This window comes from Sciurus carolinensis, chromosome 3 (assembly GCF_902686445.1).
Source record: "Sciurus carolinensis chromosome 3, mSciCar1.2, whole genome shotgun sequence".
Taxonomy (NCBI): domain Eukaryota; kingdom Metazoa; phylum Chordata; class Mammalia; order Rodentia; family Sciuridae; genus Sciurus; species Sciurus carolinensis.
Window position 1 is genome coordinate 51741844 of NC_062215.1, and position 16665 is coordinate 51758508.

Below are 16665 nucleotides of genomic sequence, written 5' to 3' on the forward strand. Positions count from 1 at the left end.
GTAAATAATTTTTTTAAATGTGTGTGCATGCATGTTAGGTTTTTCTTGTTTTAATATTTAATTCATCATCTTTGAATGCAGATGAAAATGGTTTTTTTAATTGCACTAAATTATTCACTATAGTGGCACCATCTTAGGTAACCAAAACTTACAAGTGCTGGATTTGTTATTTCTTATAAATTTTTTCTTTTACTTTAGGAAGGAAGAGGAGGTTCCCCTAATTAATTTTAAAAAATGCAAAGCAACCTCCAGGAACAAAAGTCATTCTAACATCCACTGCTCCAGGAGTCCTAAGCCCAAGGTCTACAGGTGCCAGATGTAAGGGATGCTCAGAAAATCTCAATGTCTTGGAGGCTGTGGGGACTGTGAGAACTGAAATGTGCAGCCCTGGATTAAACCTATTGTTGCTCTTTAGCTCCTGCAGGATGTTGCCCAGGGGTGATGCAAGCCTTGTGTGCTGCTTTTGATTTCAGAAGAGGGAACTCTGGTACAGTTGGCCCTGCATATCCTTGGATGCTGCAGTCACAGATTCAATCCATCATGGATCTTGGACTATGGAGTTAGGCCTACAATGGTTGCATCTGTACTAACCACAGACTTTTCTTGTCTTGTTTATTCCCTAAACAATACATTATAGCAAGTATTTACACCACATTTACATTGTATTGGGTATTATAAGTAATCTAGAGATGACTTAAAGTATACAGGAGAATATTCACAGGTTCTATGCAAATACTACATCATATTATGTAACAGACTTGAGCATCCAAGGATTTTGGTATCCATGGGGATCCTGGAACCAGTTCCCTATGGATACCAAGGAATGATTGTATATGTTTTTATATATATTTATGTATATACTGGATATTTTAACCCAGGGGCACTCTACCACTGAGACACACCCCCAGACCTTATTTATTTATTTATTTATTTATTTATTTATTTATTTATTTGTTTATTTATTTAGACAGCATCTCTCTAAGTTGCACTGCTGAGGCTGGCCTCAGACTGGTGATCCTTCTGCCTCAACCTCCCAAGTCACTGATTACAGACATGCACCACCACACCTGGGTTTTTATTTTCAATATACTGATTTGGTAGGGCACAGTGGCCTATACCTGTAATCCCAGATACTGGGGAGACTGCGACAGAAGGAAATCGAATTTGAGGCCAGAAAGAATAAGGTAGCAGGATGATCATCCCAAAAAAAGTGATTTAAAATTGATTTTTAAATGTTAACTCAAAACAAAAATACTCCATAAGTCAGTCAAAGCAATTCTACTAGCTAGTCTCTAGTCTCATTTTAATGAAATCTTGAAGATTTCAAGAATCTTGAGATTCAAGGGATCCTACAATCATTCGGTTCTAGGCTTCATAAATTTTAGTGTGTCTATACTGTTTTGAGAGAGCTTATTAAAATGCAAATTCTGATTCAGTAGATCTGGGACCTGAGATTCTACATTTTAACAAGCTCCCAAGTGATGCTGATGCTGCTGGTCCACCAGCCAGTATTTTCCCAGTGAGGACTTGGTTCATCTTTCCACCTAGGAATTCCTTCTGACTGTCATATCCTTAGTTTCTAACATCTGTTGTTCTGCTTGCACATCTCCAAAGGATGAATGCTCACTACCTAGTGGGTGGTTGCAGCTGCTCCTAATTTCTCCCAGGGTCTGTGGCAAAAGCAAATACACCAAGAGTCAAACATGCCAAAGCCTAAGCTCTGGAACATCAGGGGAAATTTCAGCAAAGAACTTGCCAAGACTGAACATTGACATTTGTTATGAAGATCTAAGCAGAAGGAATTTTCTGTCTAACTGGCTGCTCAACAGCAAAGAGTTAAACAGAGAATATGATGGTTCAGGCCTGTAATTACAGCAGCTCGGGAGACTGAGACTGGGAGATAACAAGTTCAAAGCCAACCTCAGCCACTTAGTGAGGCCCTAAGCAACTTAGTGAGACCCTGTCACAAAATAAAGAATAAAAAAAGAGCTGGGGATGTGGCTCAGTGGTTAAGCTCCCTGGGTTCAATCCCTGGTTCCAAACCCCCCCCCCCAAAAAAAAAAAAAAAAAAAAAACAGAGAATATGACTATTCCTCAGGTGTTCTAAGTTAGTAAAGGTTTGGTGCAGTTTAATTTCCTTTCCCCAAAGCATTGAAGTAAACTTTCCTCTGCATTTGGGTAAATGACTTGGTTTAACCACTGGAGAAGGAATCAGTTTCTGACCAGGGAGCAAAGAAAATGGGAATGAGGCTTGAGGCTAAACAGAAGCCATGACCTCCCTAGGCCACATGCCCTGGACGAAATACACAATGCCTCCACCTCCAGGGCATCCAATTGCAGATAGTCCTTCCTGGAACCCTGAAAGGCTCTGGAAAATGGAGAATCCCCCACCCTGATGGGCTCAGGATCCTTTGGGCTGGGGGCCACATGCCACAGTGTCCATATCCTAAGGCCAGCCATTCTAAAGCCCAGCTATCAGGGCCACAGGGGTGGTGAAAATCACTTAGGTCCCCCTTCATTCCACCACTGGGGGGAACCCAACCCTGGAGAGCTCATGAGACTTTCTCAAGGCTGGTTTGCAGCTGACTCTTGTAAAGGCTTAGAATCCGTGGAGGCAAAGCTGGACAGAAGCCAGCTCTTGGTCAACTTTAGGTCACCTATAGCAGCAACTTCCAGGGAAAATATCTTCCAGAACAATCCTGAGGGAAAGATGAATGTCTCAGAGGGAAGTGGAGAAAAGGGGTCATGGGGGCTCATCTAGGAAGTGAGGGTCATAGTCAGAGGTCTTCAAAGGAGGGTAGTGAGCAGCTCTCTGTTTTAACTCCAGAGATAACTTGCACACTGTCCTCTGGCCAATGTTGCCCCCTAGAGTTTTGTCTCTTGTGCAGTGTGTCCTGGGGAGGCCTGGTATGTGCTGTTTGTGAATGGGTAGGGTCAGAGAAGTGACATGCCATCACAATTACAGGATTCCCTAACCCTGCATTCCTGACCACTGCAGTCCTACAGAACCAGTATCCCTGTAGCAGGAGCTTCCAACCCAGGGTAAATCCCTGGGTTTAAGAACTAACCTGAGCTCACTAAGTCAGTGAGGGATTGGGACATCTGGCTTGGGTGAGACTTTCTACAGCCAGTGCTAGACCCTCAGGCTAGCAAAGAGGCACCTGTCCCCTAGGAAGCATCCCCCATAAGTGTGTGATCCGGGAGACTGAGGGAAGAAGTTGTACCTGTCAGGGCAGCGCCTCACTTCGCGGAGAACTGGCCTGGCCTGGCCTTCTCCAGCTTCTGGCGCCGCTCAGCGGGTATCTCCTGCAGGCTGATGCCATGGTTGCTGGCCCTGTGGCAAGGGGCAGCAATATTAGGGGAGGGGAGTTCAGATGGGGTAGGGCAGAGCTATGGTCATCGCAGCTTCTTGTTGGGGTCAGACACAGGGCTGGAGACAGGGAGAACACGGGAAGGGGCCTAACCCGCCCTCACTGGTCATTCATCTTTCACTCTGCCTGAGCATGCCAAACCCTCACCCCGGTTGCAGGTCAGGAGGTTTGGGGATGGGCTTGTTAAAGCCAACTTTGCCCACCAGCCAGTATGTGTCCTCAGCGCCCTTGCCCTGGAGAGAAGACACAAGAGAGGAGGAAACTTAGATGAACTGAAGTGAGCGACAGAGAATCTCTAGGTCTAAGTGGAACTTGGAGACCCTAGATCCCCAAGGGCCCCTCCCCAGGAGGGAGAGGGGCCCGGCCTCACCTTCAGCTCGGTACGGCCTCGAAGCTCCATCTGGAAGCCCTGGTCCAGAGCGCGGAGAATGCGCACCGTGCTCATATTCACGTGGATGCGGTAAGCTGGGACGGTGGGGACGCCATGAGCTCTGAACTCACCTCACCTGACCTCTCAAGCTGTTTCCCCTCTTAGGCCCAGCCCTCCCTCCCCCAGCTCCTCCCGCCTCTGTCACACTCACGCAGCCCAGTGGACTCCATGCGAGAGGCAGTGTTGACAGTGTCCCCAAAGAGGCAGTACCGCGGCATGGTGAGGCCCACCACGCCCGCCACGCACGGACCTGCGGAGATGCACGAGTTGGTGGGCAGGAAGGACTGGATTGAAACTGACGGTGCCCAGCAACTAGGCTATGCTTAGGGTCTTGGGGGACCTTAGCACCCCAGCACCCCATACTCCCTAACAGCTCTCCAAATAAACACTCTCAAGGGTATCCTTTTCAAGGTAAGCCCCGGTCCCCAGCCCCATTGAAGTTTGCCTCCTATAGAAGGAATTTGGAACAAAGCCCTAGAGAAGGGCCAGGAGTTACCTGAGTGCAGGCCGATGCGGATGCGTACTGGCACCTCCGGCATATGGCGCATACGAAAAGAGCCCACTGCACTAAGGATGTCTAGCGACATGTTAGCAATCTCTGCCGCATGCCGCTGCCCGTTTCTCTGGGGCAGCCCCGAGGCCACCATATAGGCATCCCCAATTGTCTCCACCTGGGAGAAAGGGTTGTGCCAGTTCAGTATTGAGTGTCCCTCCCCGCCATATACAAAGCCAATGTAGCATGTCGAGGCTAAAACTGGGGTTAGAGCAGATATCCTGCAGAGTCAGGCTGCAAATTGGGAACTGGGCTGGAGGAGGAGACTGGAGAGATACAGGAGGATTGGGATAGAGTATTGGGCTAGTGGGCTGGGGTTGATGGAGCTGAACTGAAGGTCAGGATGTCTTGTCCCCTGCACACTCCACCTTATAGACATCATGGGCACCAATTATGGCATCAAAGAGTGTGTAGAGGTCATTGAGCAGGTCCACCACCTCGATGGGCTCACTCATGGCAGAGATGGTGGTGAATCCCACAATGTCACTGAAGTACAGTGTCACTTCCTCAAAGTACTCTGGCTCCACAGGTGTCCCCTTCTTCAGGGCCTCAGCCACAGATCTAGGCATGGCAGAAAGTGGGGTCACAAGGAGGCTGCCCCAGTCTGGCTGGGTTCCAGTTCCTTCTCCACCCACTCCTTGCCATATTGTCACCCACGGAGGCAGCATCTGCGTGAGCAGCCTGTCTGTCTTCTGCTTTTCCAGCTCCAGCTCTTCCGTGCGTTCCCGGATCAGGTCCTCCAGGTTACTGGAGTACTGCTCCAGCATCCGAAGCATTGAGTCAATGATGTTCGTCTTCCGTCCCTTGTTGATGCTCTTGAACTAGTAACAACAGGAAGCAGGTAAAACTGCTGAAGATCTGGGTAGTCATGGGGCTATATTACCCATCCCATTAACTGCCATTCATCTTCTGCTCATGAAGCAGCCCCGGGGTGCTGGGCATTGTGTGTTCAGACATTATTAGGAGGCAAGTGGGAAATGAGGGTTCCCAAAGGTAGTTGTTTTCAGTTAGGAATTGTCAGGACACTGCAGCAGCTCAGCCTTTGGATTCCCAGACCAAGTCTCTGTCACAGTAAGCCAAGCAAATACCTGGTTCTCAATCAATGTTATTTGAATTGAATTAAATATTTCTCCCACCCAGCGCTCTGTTTCCCACCTCAAAGACCTCCACAGCCCCCATTCTAGCTCACCACCTTTCTAAGTCTGGCCCCAACAAACTTCCAGTTCTCAGGCTACTCCTTAGGCGGTCACCTTGAAGGTCAAAGATCCTGCTGCCTTCCTGTGACCTTTCTAGGTTACTAACAAGAATCTGGGATCCCAGGGACCCACCCAGCCCTCGCCCAATCCCAGTCCCTAACCAGGTCAAAGGTGCGGTCCATGGAGGGTCGAAGTTCTGGCTGTTCTGCCCAGCACTGTGTCATCAGATGGATGCACTCCACAGGTGCCTGGTCCATGGATACCGAGGGCCGACACAGCGGAGGCGGGCTCTGCACCCTCTGCACCACTTCTGGAGGCATGATGGGACTGTGAGGAGTGGGCATTCCAGGACAGAAGCCACCTCTGATCCTGGCCTGATTGTTAAAGCCCAAGATGGGAGACCAACAGAGGGTCCTTTGAACCACAGCTTCAATGGATGCACAAGTCTAGTGTGTAAGGGGGTCTCTAGGAGTAACAAGAGGACCCTGAACCCTGGGATCAGTAAGATGTGACACAAAGCAACATTATTGCATGTAAGGAAAATGAGAGGATAATGAATTAGCTTGCTCAGAGTCCCATAGATGATAATTGATGTGGATTTGAATCAGATGGGACTGTCCTTTTATCCTAGCCCCCTGATGCCTCCCTGGGACCTGTGAGAACTAGAGGAACCTGCTCTGTCACATGGGGAAACAGGTTGGGTCCAGCATCAGGACAGAACAAACTGCTGAGATCTGGGCCCTGAAAAGCACTCCCCCCACTCCACCATCCTGATGCTTGGCTTTCTACTGCCCTGACCCTTCAGACTCCAGCTTCAAGGGAGCCCCCACATAATTAAATCTTATCACCAGGTTTTGCTTTAGAGAAAAAAGTGAGACTAGGTAGGCAATGGCCCTGTCCTAACTATAAGATGCCTTTCTGGCCCCAGCTCGCCTTACCCTCTGCTGTCAGCTCCAGCATGGCATAGGGGGGACTGCGGCACACGACCTCCTGCATAATGATGCCCAGACTGAAGACGTCACCGGCCAGAGTTCCCCGACGCTCCAGGGCTGGGTCTCGAAGCAACTCTGGGGCTGTCCATAACTGATCTGGGATGGGAACGGGCGCAAGGTCACGCGGAGGACCGTGGGGTGCTGAGGACAGACTCCCATCCCTGCCAGAAAGCCCAAACTCACAACCTAGACACTCGGCAAGCCGGCAACCCTGCAACCAACCCCAGGAGAGATTACTTGAAACTCTAAGCTGTGTCAGGAGAAGCCCTGCCCTCACAATAAGCCCCGCCCCTCAAACAAGGCTGTGCCAGAAAAGACTCCTTCTCTTGGGCACAGGCCCCCACCCTTAGGCAAAGGTCCTCTAAGAGCAGACCCGGGTGCACTGTCAAGAGCTCAGGCACAATCCCACCCACGAGTTACCCCACCCACCAGTCACAGATTCCATCTTCCAAATCTTAGATGTCAGATGACCTTTTCCGTAGGTCAAGTCCAATGGATGTGGAATGGGGAGAGTGCGAGAAAGGGAGCAGGGGCCCTTGAAATATGTGGACCCTGGGAGTTACTCCTGTGCGCAGTAGGCAGCCAGGGACTCCTACCCTCGGCAGTGGGAGGCTGCGGTAACACCTTCTGTGCTTCCAACAGTTTCCCGTGGCCGTGGTCGGTGACCTTGAGCACGAACCTCCCGTCCACCACGCAGTTCCGCGACTTAAGCCGCCCGTGAGCCACGCCGCGATGGTGCAGGTACCTCATTCCCTTGGAGGAGGCGGGGGTAAGAGGCAGCCTGAGCCGGTGTGGTTTCTCTGCTCCCAATCTCCCTGCCCCCAGGGCACACCGCACTACCACCTCCCGGCTGCCAACACTCACCTTGATGAGGTCCAGCAGGAGGGAGGACTTGAACATCCAGTCCAGCTTTATTTCTCTCTGGGCGAGGAGGTCGTGGAGGGAGCCCCTGGTACAGTGCTCTGAGACCACAGCCAGGATGCCCTCTCCCGGGGCCGCAGGGCCTTCTGCTGCCCCCGCCAGGAAGAGTCCTAGGTAGAGGGCCACGTTCTCGTGCCGGAGCTCTCGGAGCTGAGGGGGCAGGGGAGGGGGGGAGTTGACAGGCATTTTCTGCCCTGGTGGCAACGTGGGCAGGGGGCCACTATTCAATGTCTGTTTTTAAGTACCCAAACTAGGAAGATGGGATGAGAATGATGAGTGAAATGATGTGTGAAATAACACACACACACACACACACACACACACACACATACACACACCTATGGGTTGTGGGGTTCTCAGATACTTCTGTTGATTTTATGGAAAACAAAATCGTCAAAAGCCACACTGTTCAAATACTGAATATGGCTGAACTTAAAGTTATGAATGAAAAGACAACCATGCATTGGTGATCAGCACCCAGGCAGGTTCTGATTTATTAAACATCAATCTTTGAACTGCCTCAGAGTTTTCTTTCTACTCCTCCTTTTTTTCTTCATCTTCTTCTGCTTCCTCCTCCTTCTTCTCCTCCTTCCTCTTCTTCCCCTTCTCTCCTCCTTCCCTTCCCTCCCCTCTTTCCCTCCCCTCCCCCTCCCCCTGCTTCTCCTTCTCCTCCTTCCTTCTCTGTCCTTCTTTCTCCCCTCCTCCTCCTCCTTCTCCTCCTCCCAGTTTGGGAATTGAACCCAGAACCTAGCACATTGAGCTACATCCTTATCCTTATTTTTATTTCACAACAGGGTCTCCTTACATTGTCCAGACTGGTCAAGAACTTGAAGTTCTTCTGCCTTGGCCTCCTGAGTAGCTGGGATTATAGACCTGCACCACTGCATCCAACTGAATTGCCTCAGTCTTTTTTTTTTTTTTTTTTTTTTTTTTTTTTAAGACAGGGTCTCACTGAATTGTTGAGGCTGGCCTCAAACTTGTAATCCTCCTGCCTCAGCCTATCAAGTTGCTGAGATTAAAGTGTGCACCACACAACTGGCTGAACTGTCTCCATCTTAAGGGAAAGTACTACATGAGAGAAAAGCCCCTGCCATGACCACCAGTTCCTTCTGAATGTAAAAGTCCTTGTGGAGAGGCATTAGGGCTTTCTGAGGACACCAGAAACAGCTCATGCCTGCAGCCTGACCTGGTGTTGCTCTGCTTGGCATCGCATCAGTGTTTCAGATGCTTCTGAGACTCCACACTCCCCAAGTTAGGTAAGACAGCCAAGCCATCAAAGTCCTAAAGGAGCCATCAAAAGGTCATATCTACTTGGCAGGTACTTTCAACCTTAATGTCCCTCTTCCCCCCTATGCAGGACAGAGTGCACGCCTATGCTGGAAAAGTGGGGGATAGAGGTTGACTGGTGCCCTTTCTAACTTTTCTTGTATTTCATTTTAAACAGCGGGTGTTAAATGGTGACTATTAATCTATTGACCCATAGTCTGTCCATTTAAGTCATTCCACAACTGTGACTATGTGCATCTGTGGAGGCCTCAGGAAAGTACACCAGACAAAGACTGCATGGCATTTGGGGGAAGAGGGACATTAAGGTTGAAAGTACCAGAATAAGCCAGTCTATTACCTCCTTGCCAACTTTCCATTCTATTAAGTCAATACAGCTGGGACTATTTAGCATATGTGGCCTGACATATGAAAACTCATTTTCTATCATTCACTCAACAAACATTCACTGGGTCTCAGTAATATTCCAGACCCTGTGCTGGATGCTGGGAATACAACAGAGAGGCACAGGGAAGTCCTCACTAAGCTTGTAGTCCATGAAGGAGGCAGAAGTAAGCCAGTCTACAGATGAACACACAACTTATATATAAATTAACATGTAATTTATCACATATAAGTTGTGATAAGAATATCAAAGAACTAGTGCCATGAGACAGATTAATGAGAAGTCTGCTCTAGAGTGGAAGGAACATTTAACTGAAACCTACTACTGTATGCGGGCTGTAAAGAGAAGCAAGAAGGGAGGAACTGATGGCCACCCTGCACCCATCACGGGACCAACTCTTACCTTGGAGAAGGCTGTCTTAGTTGCTGGACGGATAGCTATGTGATGATCCCCTGGGAATTTCTTTAGCCAAACCCAATCTCCCTGCAGCAGAGAGGATGAGGTTAGGGAACTCAGTCTCCTAAAGTCCCATGATGGAAGAAGCTCTAGAACCCCCACACTTCCATTGCCCACTGTCCCAGAACACATCTGCCATGTGACAGCATCAAAAACAGAAGTTTGATATCTGCCTATCTTCTTCTCAGCCAGCTGGATGAGAACCCACTCCTAGGTGAGAGAGATGCAAAGACCTGTATAGTTGTCCTGCCCACCCAGATGTGCCCATTAAGTGAGTTGCTACAACCACAAATGTCACTGACATCCCCATCCCTTGCCATGACAGCACCATGCTTTGAGTCAGGCATGTGGGTAGATGAGACTTTACTGTAAACTAGATGGAATGGATAGGGAGCCTCCTTGTCCTCAACTATTGGCAGGGCTGGTTCAAAGCATGTAACCGCTGCAGCTGCTCAGAGGATCCAAGCTTGATTCAATGATCTGTTGCTATCATCTTGAATGAGTGAGGGGCCTCTCATACTTATTTTGTCCTGCATCTTGCAAATTACATAAGTTGCCCTGTTGGTAAGGAATTTGGACTAGAAGGGAGTTGTGAGAGTCTGGCATTGATCCTTAAAGAGCACATGGAAATATATGTGAAGACATTTTTAATTGTCACAAAAACTGCATTTAGTGTACAAGGTCAGAGACAAGAGAAACTAAACATTCTTCGAGGGACAAGGTGATCCCATGCAACAAAGAACAACCTGCCCAAAATGACAATAGCACCCCTCTGAAAAATGATCATGATGGTCTCTAGGTGACATAGTTGGAACTTCTGCATTCAATCCATGACTGGGTGCTTGGGAGCTCTAAATTTCTATTCTCCTCCTGATTAGCTGAGCTCTCTCTAGACTCCCTCTGAATCTCTTCTCATTATCTCCCATCCAGGCCATCATATTCAGATTTCCTGGCCCCACAGGGTCCTACTGCACTTTTGTGACATTCTTACTCTGCTCTAGGGCTTGCTGTTTCTGAGTCTGATCTGAATTTTGGATGGGAATTATGAGGGGGCAGGGCCAGGGGCTCCCAGGCTGCAGTGGCCACACCAGCCTGCATGCTGGTCCCAGAAGACCGCTCATCAGCTCCAGCCTGTGGTCATGGTCTGGCTTTTGAGCAGTCCTCACCTGGATCATGGCTAAGGGAAACTCTTGCAGCACAATAAAAATCAGATCAGGATTGAGAAATCCATGACAGCTCGCCAGGTCCCATTTGACCTCCCACTGCCTGGAACCTGCAGGATTTGACATGACTGCATGCCTCCCTTGAGAGTATACCTCCTCTCTGCCCAGGCCTGAGCACCTTTTCTCACTGCCCCTTCTGGAGTACAACTCAGCCTGGCTCAGGCTCACCTCATAGAGGCCAATATTTGTGCTGTCTGAGGGCTGGCTGCGGATGCTTCGAATGTCCGATGTGCTGTGGGCAGCCAGACTGGATCGACTCCCCTGGATCATCTGGGAGGTAGAGGTCAATGCAAAGAGTCAATATACTCTGACTCCAGAGTATATTCTGACCCCTTGGATTGAGGTCAGACTGAGTTTTGTGGATTAAAGAGGGGAAGGGAAGAAATTTCAATTAGGGAAGATGATAATGATATTACTTCCTAAGTGCACAACACTTTACAAAATGAATGTATTTATTTTCTTTTTGGACCTTCACACCACCCCAGAAAAGTAGTGAGGACAGGGGCTGTCGCTCCTATTGTACAGATGAGGTTGCTGATCCCTAGAACTCAGACCTTAGACATAACTGGGGCAAAAATAAGACTTTCTTTCTGGGATCTGGGGGTGGCTGGGATGAGGGCTGACTCAAGGAAGGGTGAAGACAGCAGACTTTTGGTTCCTTGCTTTCCTGACCTTTCGAGAGCTACCCCCATGTGGATGGAGGAAGGTGATGTCATCCAGAGTCAGGATGATCTTGTTGGGGCCAGAAACCATTTGGATATGAAGGAGCCGGTGCCTGGTAATGGAAAGGTTATACTGGCAAAATGGACCAGTTTCATCTGAGGAGGCCAGTAGGGATTGGGATGGAGGGATGATGTGAGTTCAGGGGAGGTATAACGGAAGGCAGCCATCCCCAAACCAGACATTTCCTTGGGACACTGCCAGCCCTTCAGGATCCCTATCCTCCCTCCCCAGGAAAGATCCTCCCCTCTTCTACTCTTGAATAGCTGTCTTTGCTGCACAATTTCATCCCTGGCAGTGGAGAGCCATGATCACATCCTACTTACCTCACTCCTCTACTCACCTCACACAGTGGGCCAGGAAGACCCCAGCGAGCCCCACTGCTACCACCAGGAGGAAGCCAAGAAAGACTAGGCCCGGCTCCACTCCTGAAGGGACAATGAAAGGCGGACACTCAGGACCTTGGAAAGAGAAGGTTCCCTTTCAAATCCTGGACATTCCAGGAAATGGGGATGGGAGCTGGAACAGCCTCTAAGGAAAGGTCACAGATTCCTCAAAGAGGAATCTAGAAATGCTAGAAAATTTCTCAGAGGGTTTTCAGACTAGGCAAAAAAGGAGTCCTGAGCAAGCCAGGGCTTGGAGGGGGCCCCGGAAGGGTCCAGAGGGCCTGAAAGAACTGCAGGACAGGAGTTCACTCTCACTTACAACTTTGTGGACAGGCTGTACTGACTGTCCCAGTGCGGGCTGGGATGCTCGCCCTCACCTCCATTGCAGATGACGTTTGGCTCAAACCAGCACGAGGGATCTGGCCCTGGAGCGGGGCCGCCGCGAGGGAAGTGCACCGGGGTCCCAGCAGAGCGCAGGGAGCCCCGGACAGGATCCAGCACGTATGTGGTGAAGAGTCGGCTCCCAACCGCATCCGTGTCCAGCAGTACGAAGGAGGGCTCCTCGGTTTCTCCCAGGGTCCCACAGAAGCCAGGGACTTCGGCATTCCCGACGTGCCTGGCCACGGCTGCTCCAGACACCCAGCCCCCACCGGCGGCTGCCCGTGCTCTCGCCACGCCCCTCGCCAACAAGAAGACCGCGTCGTAGATGGTACCAAACAGCGGGGAGACCTGGAGAAGGAAAGCAGGGACTCAGGTCTAGAAAGCACAGCCCACAAGTTGATGGGAATTCACTAGCTCTGCCTATTCTTTCATTTGGACCCTTGGAGCCCTGCACGTACTGACTGTTCTCAGCTCCTAGTTAGTGGTTCCCCATAGGCTATCTCTTCCTCTCTCTCCATTGGCTATCCCACTTGGTCTTCCCCACTGACTGGCCCTCTTTTCAGGACTTGAGTTCTTTTCTCATTTTCGGGTTCATTGTAACTATCCATCACCTTTAGTTCTGTCCTTTCCTTTCAATTGGTTGCCCTGCATGTTGTTTTAATCTCATCACCTACCATTACATAAAAGTCTTCTTTCCCATCCTTTGGTTCACTTCTCTTTCCTATTTTCCCCTTTCTTCCCCTTAAGGTTACCTCCTGATCTCATCAGGCCATTCTACTATTGCCGGTTCCCCTTTCTCAAAGTGCCAGACACTGTGTAAAGCACTAGAGATATACTGGTATATGAGACCATCCCTGCCCAGAGGAAATTTCCAACTACTTAGGAAAACAGACATGGTTGTGAAAGCAGAGCAATGAGTAGAGGTAGGGAAACCGAGGAAGCTTTGTGGATGAGAATGAGGTTCTCCATCTCATGGAGAGGTAGAGGAGGTAGAGAAGGAGGCTTCTAGAAGTAGTGACCATCCCTCAGGGGATGAATCATAATTATCCAGGGGAGAGTCAGGTAAAAGAGAGGAAATCACACAACGAGCAACTCAGAAAAAAAGAGGACACATTTTGGAAACCCAAAGTAATTCTCTTATCAACTATTCTCATCCTCTCTCCCCATTTGGCTGTCCCAAATTCTCTTGGGGAAGACTGGGAACATTTGTGAGGAATATTTCAATTCCCCTTGACCCACAACCCTCTCTGATGTAGTCCCTTTCAAATATAGTCTTGGTGGTGGTTGATTTCCTGCAATCAACATCTAAATTCCCTTCTGTCTTAATGGTTTCTAAACCTCCCTTTGTAACTGGGGTGGATCTAGATGGTCTGAACTGGGCTTCTGGGAACTCGGAATCCTGAATTTGAGCTGGATGTTGAGAATAAACTTTGGATCTTAATATGTGAGCACTTGGCTCCACTTAGGGATCTTTCTGCTCTTTGAAGATGTCAAGGCCCTCAAAAAGTTAAGACTATCAAATGAGGTCCTAGAGGAAATGCCTTCCATGTAGGCATATAGTTGAACACCAGCCATTTATTGTGGATTGTGTATTATGGTAGTGGTAGAAATGGGTTTACTTTGAAACAGACTGGAAATGATGTTGCAGTTCAGAGTTTACTCCTTGGACATGGGCTTGAGAGGTCTCCTCTCATTGACTATTCTCTGGAAGCAATTTCTATACAAGACCCCAAAAAAGACCGGAGGCTCTACATTACCCAGGAAATTCCAGAATAGCTAAAGCAGCTTGTTCTCTCCCCATTGGTTTCATTCTTTTTTCCTCACTTTGACTCCTTTCCTTCCCTCTTCCCTCACTCCGCTCTCCTCTCCTCTTCTTTGGCTCATCTACCTGCTGCAGATTGAGGTCAGGGGGCAGCTCCCGGTGCTCTTGCGCTCTCCGCAGGCTGTCCAATACACTGCCTTCCGGAGGACAGTGGCGGGTGAGGGTGAGCACAGCATCGTGGGCCCTGCGAAGCTGGGAGCTGTTGGCCAGTGCGGCCAAGGCTTCCGGGCCTGGGGACAAGGCATAGTGAAGTGTGTCGAACGGCAGGAAGACCAGGGAGCCATCAGCTAGGCCCAGCTCCTCTGCGGCCTCCAGTAGATAGCGCTGCTCCTCTCCACCCAGTAGCACCGAGTGCATCACCATGATCACCACTGCGGACAGAGATTTGGCTCCCTGAGATTCCCGGATGTAGGCAGGACCCACCACCTCCCGGTACCCTGCAGGGGAGCCTACCTCTGACCCTGGGTCCGTCCCGGACCCTCTTCAGGGCCTCCCGGGCTCCAGACAGGTCGGAGGGCTCAATGGAGGTCACCAGGGTGACCGGTAGGCCCCGGGCCCTGAGCGCAGTGGACAGAGCTCGTCCCGCCTCCACCCATAGGTCCTGAGGGGCTGTCACCAGGGCCACGCACGCCCAGCGGAAAGCTCGAAGGAGGACGTACAGAGCATCCGCGGCTGGAGTCAGGGCAGGGACAGTGGTGCCCGCCGCCCGCGTCCCAGGGCAGCCCCAGGGCACCAGCGCTACCCCAGCTTCTTGCGCTAGTAGTTCCGCTGGCCGACAGGCTGCAGGGTTCACGGGTCCCACCAGGCCAGAGACGCGGCTTAGCGCGGAGGATACAGCCCCCAGCGAGCCAGGCGTCCGGCAAGGCTCGGGCAGCAGCGCGACCTCTAAACGAGGGCCACCTTCCAGAGCAAGGTCATGGTTCAGGCGGGCGGCTGCCAGACCCGCGGCCAGATCGGGGCGGGCACGGGCGAAGATGGGGTCGCAATCCCAGGGGCCAAGGACCCCCACTTTGAACACCGCGGAGAGGGCAAAGGGAGGCGGGAAGAGGAGTAGGAGCAGGAGCCGGAGCAGCAGCGGTCCGGGCCAGGGCAGGACCCGCAGGACGCGTGTTGGGGACCCATCGCATCGCTCAGGGGCGCAGAACCCGACGTCGGGAAGCCCCCTGGTTAGGAGGGTGCACGCAGTCATTGCCAGCTTCTGTGAGCACAGACCGAGCAGGATGAGCAATTGAGACCCCCCCGCAGAATTCCCGTAGGGCTGTCCCGGCAAACCTGTTTCTCAAACCCCGCTTAACCCGTGAGGTGTCTTTCCGTCCACAGTCCCTTCTGCAAATTCAGACGACTAGAGCGGGTCAAGCGCAAGTCCTTCCCGCCTTTCCATTCCCAACTTGTTTGCCCCTCCCTCCTCATCAGGGCTGTCGAGGGTCGATGGGACATGCCCAGGTCCTCAGTCCTGAGGAGTAGGTGCCTAGGGACCTTTGCCACTCACCGGGAAGTACAGGGCTCGGGCCCAGGGCCCGGGTGAGGGGTCACAGGGTCGATCCCCCTTCAGTCTCCCCTGCCAGCCCATCCCAGGGCGGGGGTGTGGGAACAGCCGGCCAGAGCCCTTAATCTCCCCAAGCTGATTAGGGGCCTTTAATCAGTCAAGGAGGGGCTGGCTAGTGGAGGATGGGAGCACCTACTGCACCCCTTTGGAGTGGGATCTGTCTAGGTTTCAGGCAACCTGGAGTTGATTTCGCCATATTGGCGGAGTTTGGGGTCGGAGGTAGAATTAGAGCCCTGTCTCACACCACACACAAAATCAATTCCAGGTTATAGACCTGCATGTGAAAACCAAAAGTTTTTAAATGATTCATTTTTCAATCATCATGGCAAAGATTGGATCTGGTAAGGATCACCCGTGGATGCTAAAGCTAGGTGAAAATGTTGACGAAGGGCAAGATATTTGTCTGGTGTTTCTCTACAGATTGCTTTTGAGTTGGAGGAGAGCAATCATTGTGTAATTACAGCTCTTTTGTGTGTGTCCTTTTCAGAGTATAACGTCTACCGGCACATGATGTCCATATGTCCCTTATTGATTAATTCTTATCACCTGGACAAGTGTTACCCCATTTCTCCATTGTATAATTACTGCCTGTTCACACCCTACCAAATCATAAGCAATCTGTAGGGAAACACTTTAAATCTACAGTTATAAAAATGCTATAATAAGAAAAAAAAGACAACTGACATAATTGGAATATGGATTAGAGGTATGATAAAACTTATCAATGAAGTTAATAACTACCATAGTTATGTTAGAGACTATCCCCGTTCTTGGACAATACACACTGAAGTATTTAGGGATAAATCATCATAATGTATGTAACTTACCCTCAAATAGTTCAGAGGAATATTACATATGATATATAATATGTTTAATAGGTTACATATTTATAAACAAATGGGATAAAATGTTAACAATAGGTGATTCTCTAAGTTGCATATGAGAAGAATTGTATAAGGAATCATTAATTTATTCATTCAAAAATGTATTGAGGGGAGC

At 50.0% G+C, this 16665-nt stretch overlaps 1 protein-coding gene across 1 annotated transcript; it reads right to left on the reverse strand.

Moving 5' to 3' along the window:
- Positions 1–2581: 2581 nt before the first annotated feature.
- On the reverse strand, positions 2582–15309 carry Gucy2d (guanylate cyclase 2D, retinal). The gene is made up of 19 exons (XM_047546278.1): positions 14574–15309; positions 14187–14491; positions 12295–12646; positions 11875–11959; positions 11484–11586; positions 10980–11081; positions 9535–9615; positions 7407–7613; positions 7139–7295; positions 6489–6638; positions 5712–5860; positions 5012–5175; positions 4723–4915; positions 4298–4472; positions 3953–4051; positions 3742–3836; positions 3519–3604; positions 3225–3334; positions 2582–2699 (listed from the first exon to the last, which is right to left on the reverse strand). The coding sequence occupies exons 1-18, from the start codon at positions 15307–15309 to the stop codon at positions 3241–3243; spliced, it is 3333 nt and encodes a 1110-aa protein (XP_047402234.1). The 3' UTR covers positions 2582–2699; positions 3225–3240.
- Positions 15310–16665: the final 1356 nt, after the last annotated feature.

What these genes read in the sequence shown, in the direction of transcription:
- Gucy2d (XM_047546278.1), bottom strand. Translation starts at nt 15,309, where the DNA reads ATGACTGCGTGCACCCTCCTAACCAGGGGGCTTCCCGACGTCGGGTTC. An exon ending in CAAATATTGGCCTCTATGAG is followed by an intron (nt 9,616 to 10,979) that starts GTGAGCCTGAGC and finishes TCTCTGCTGCAG; the next exon opens with GGAGATTGGGTTTGGCTAAA. An exon ending in CATGGAGTCCACTGGGCTGC is followed by an intron (nt 3,837 to 3,952) that starts GTGAGTGTGACA and finishes CCACCGTCCCAG; the next exon opens with CTTACCGCATCCACGTGAAT.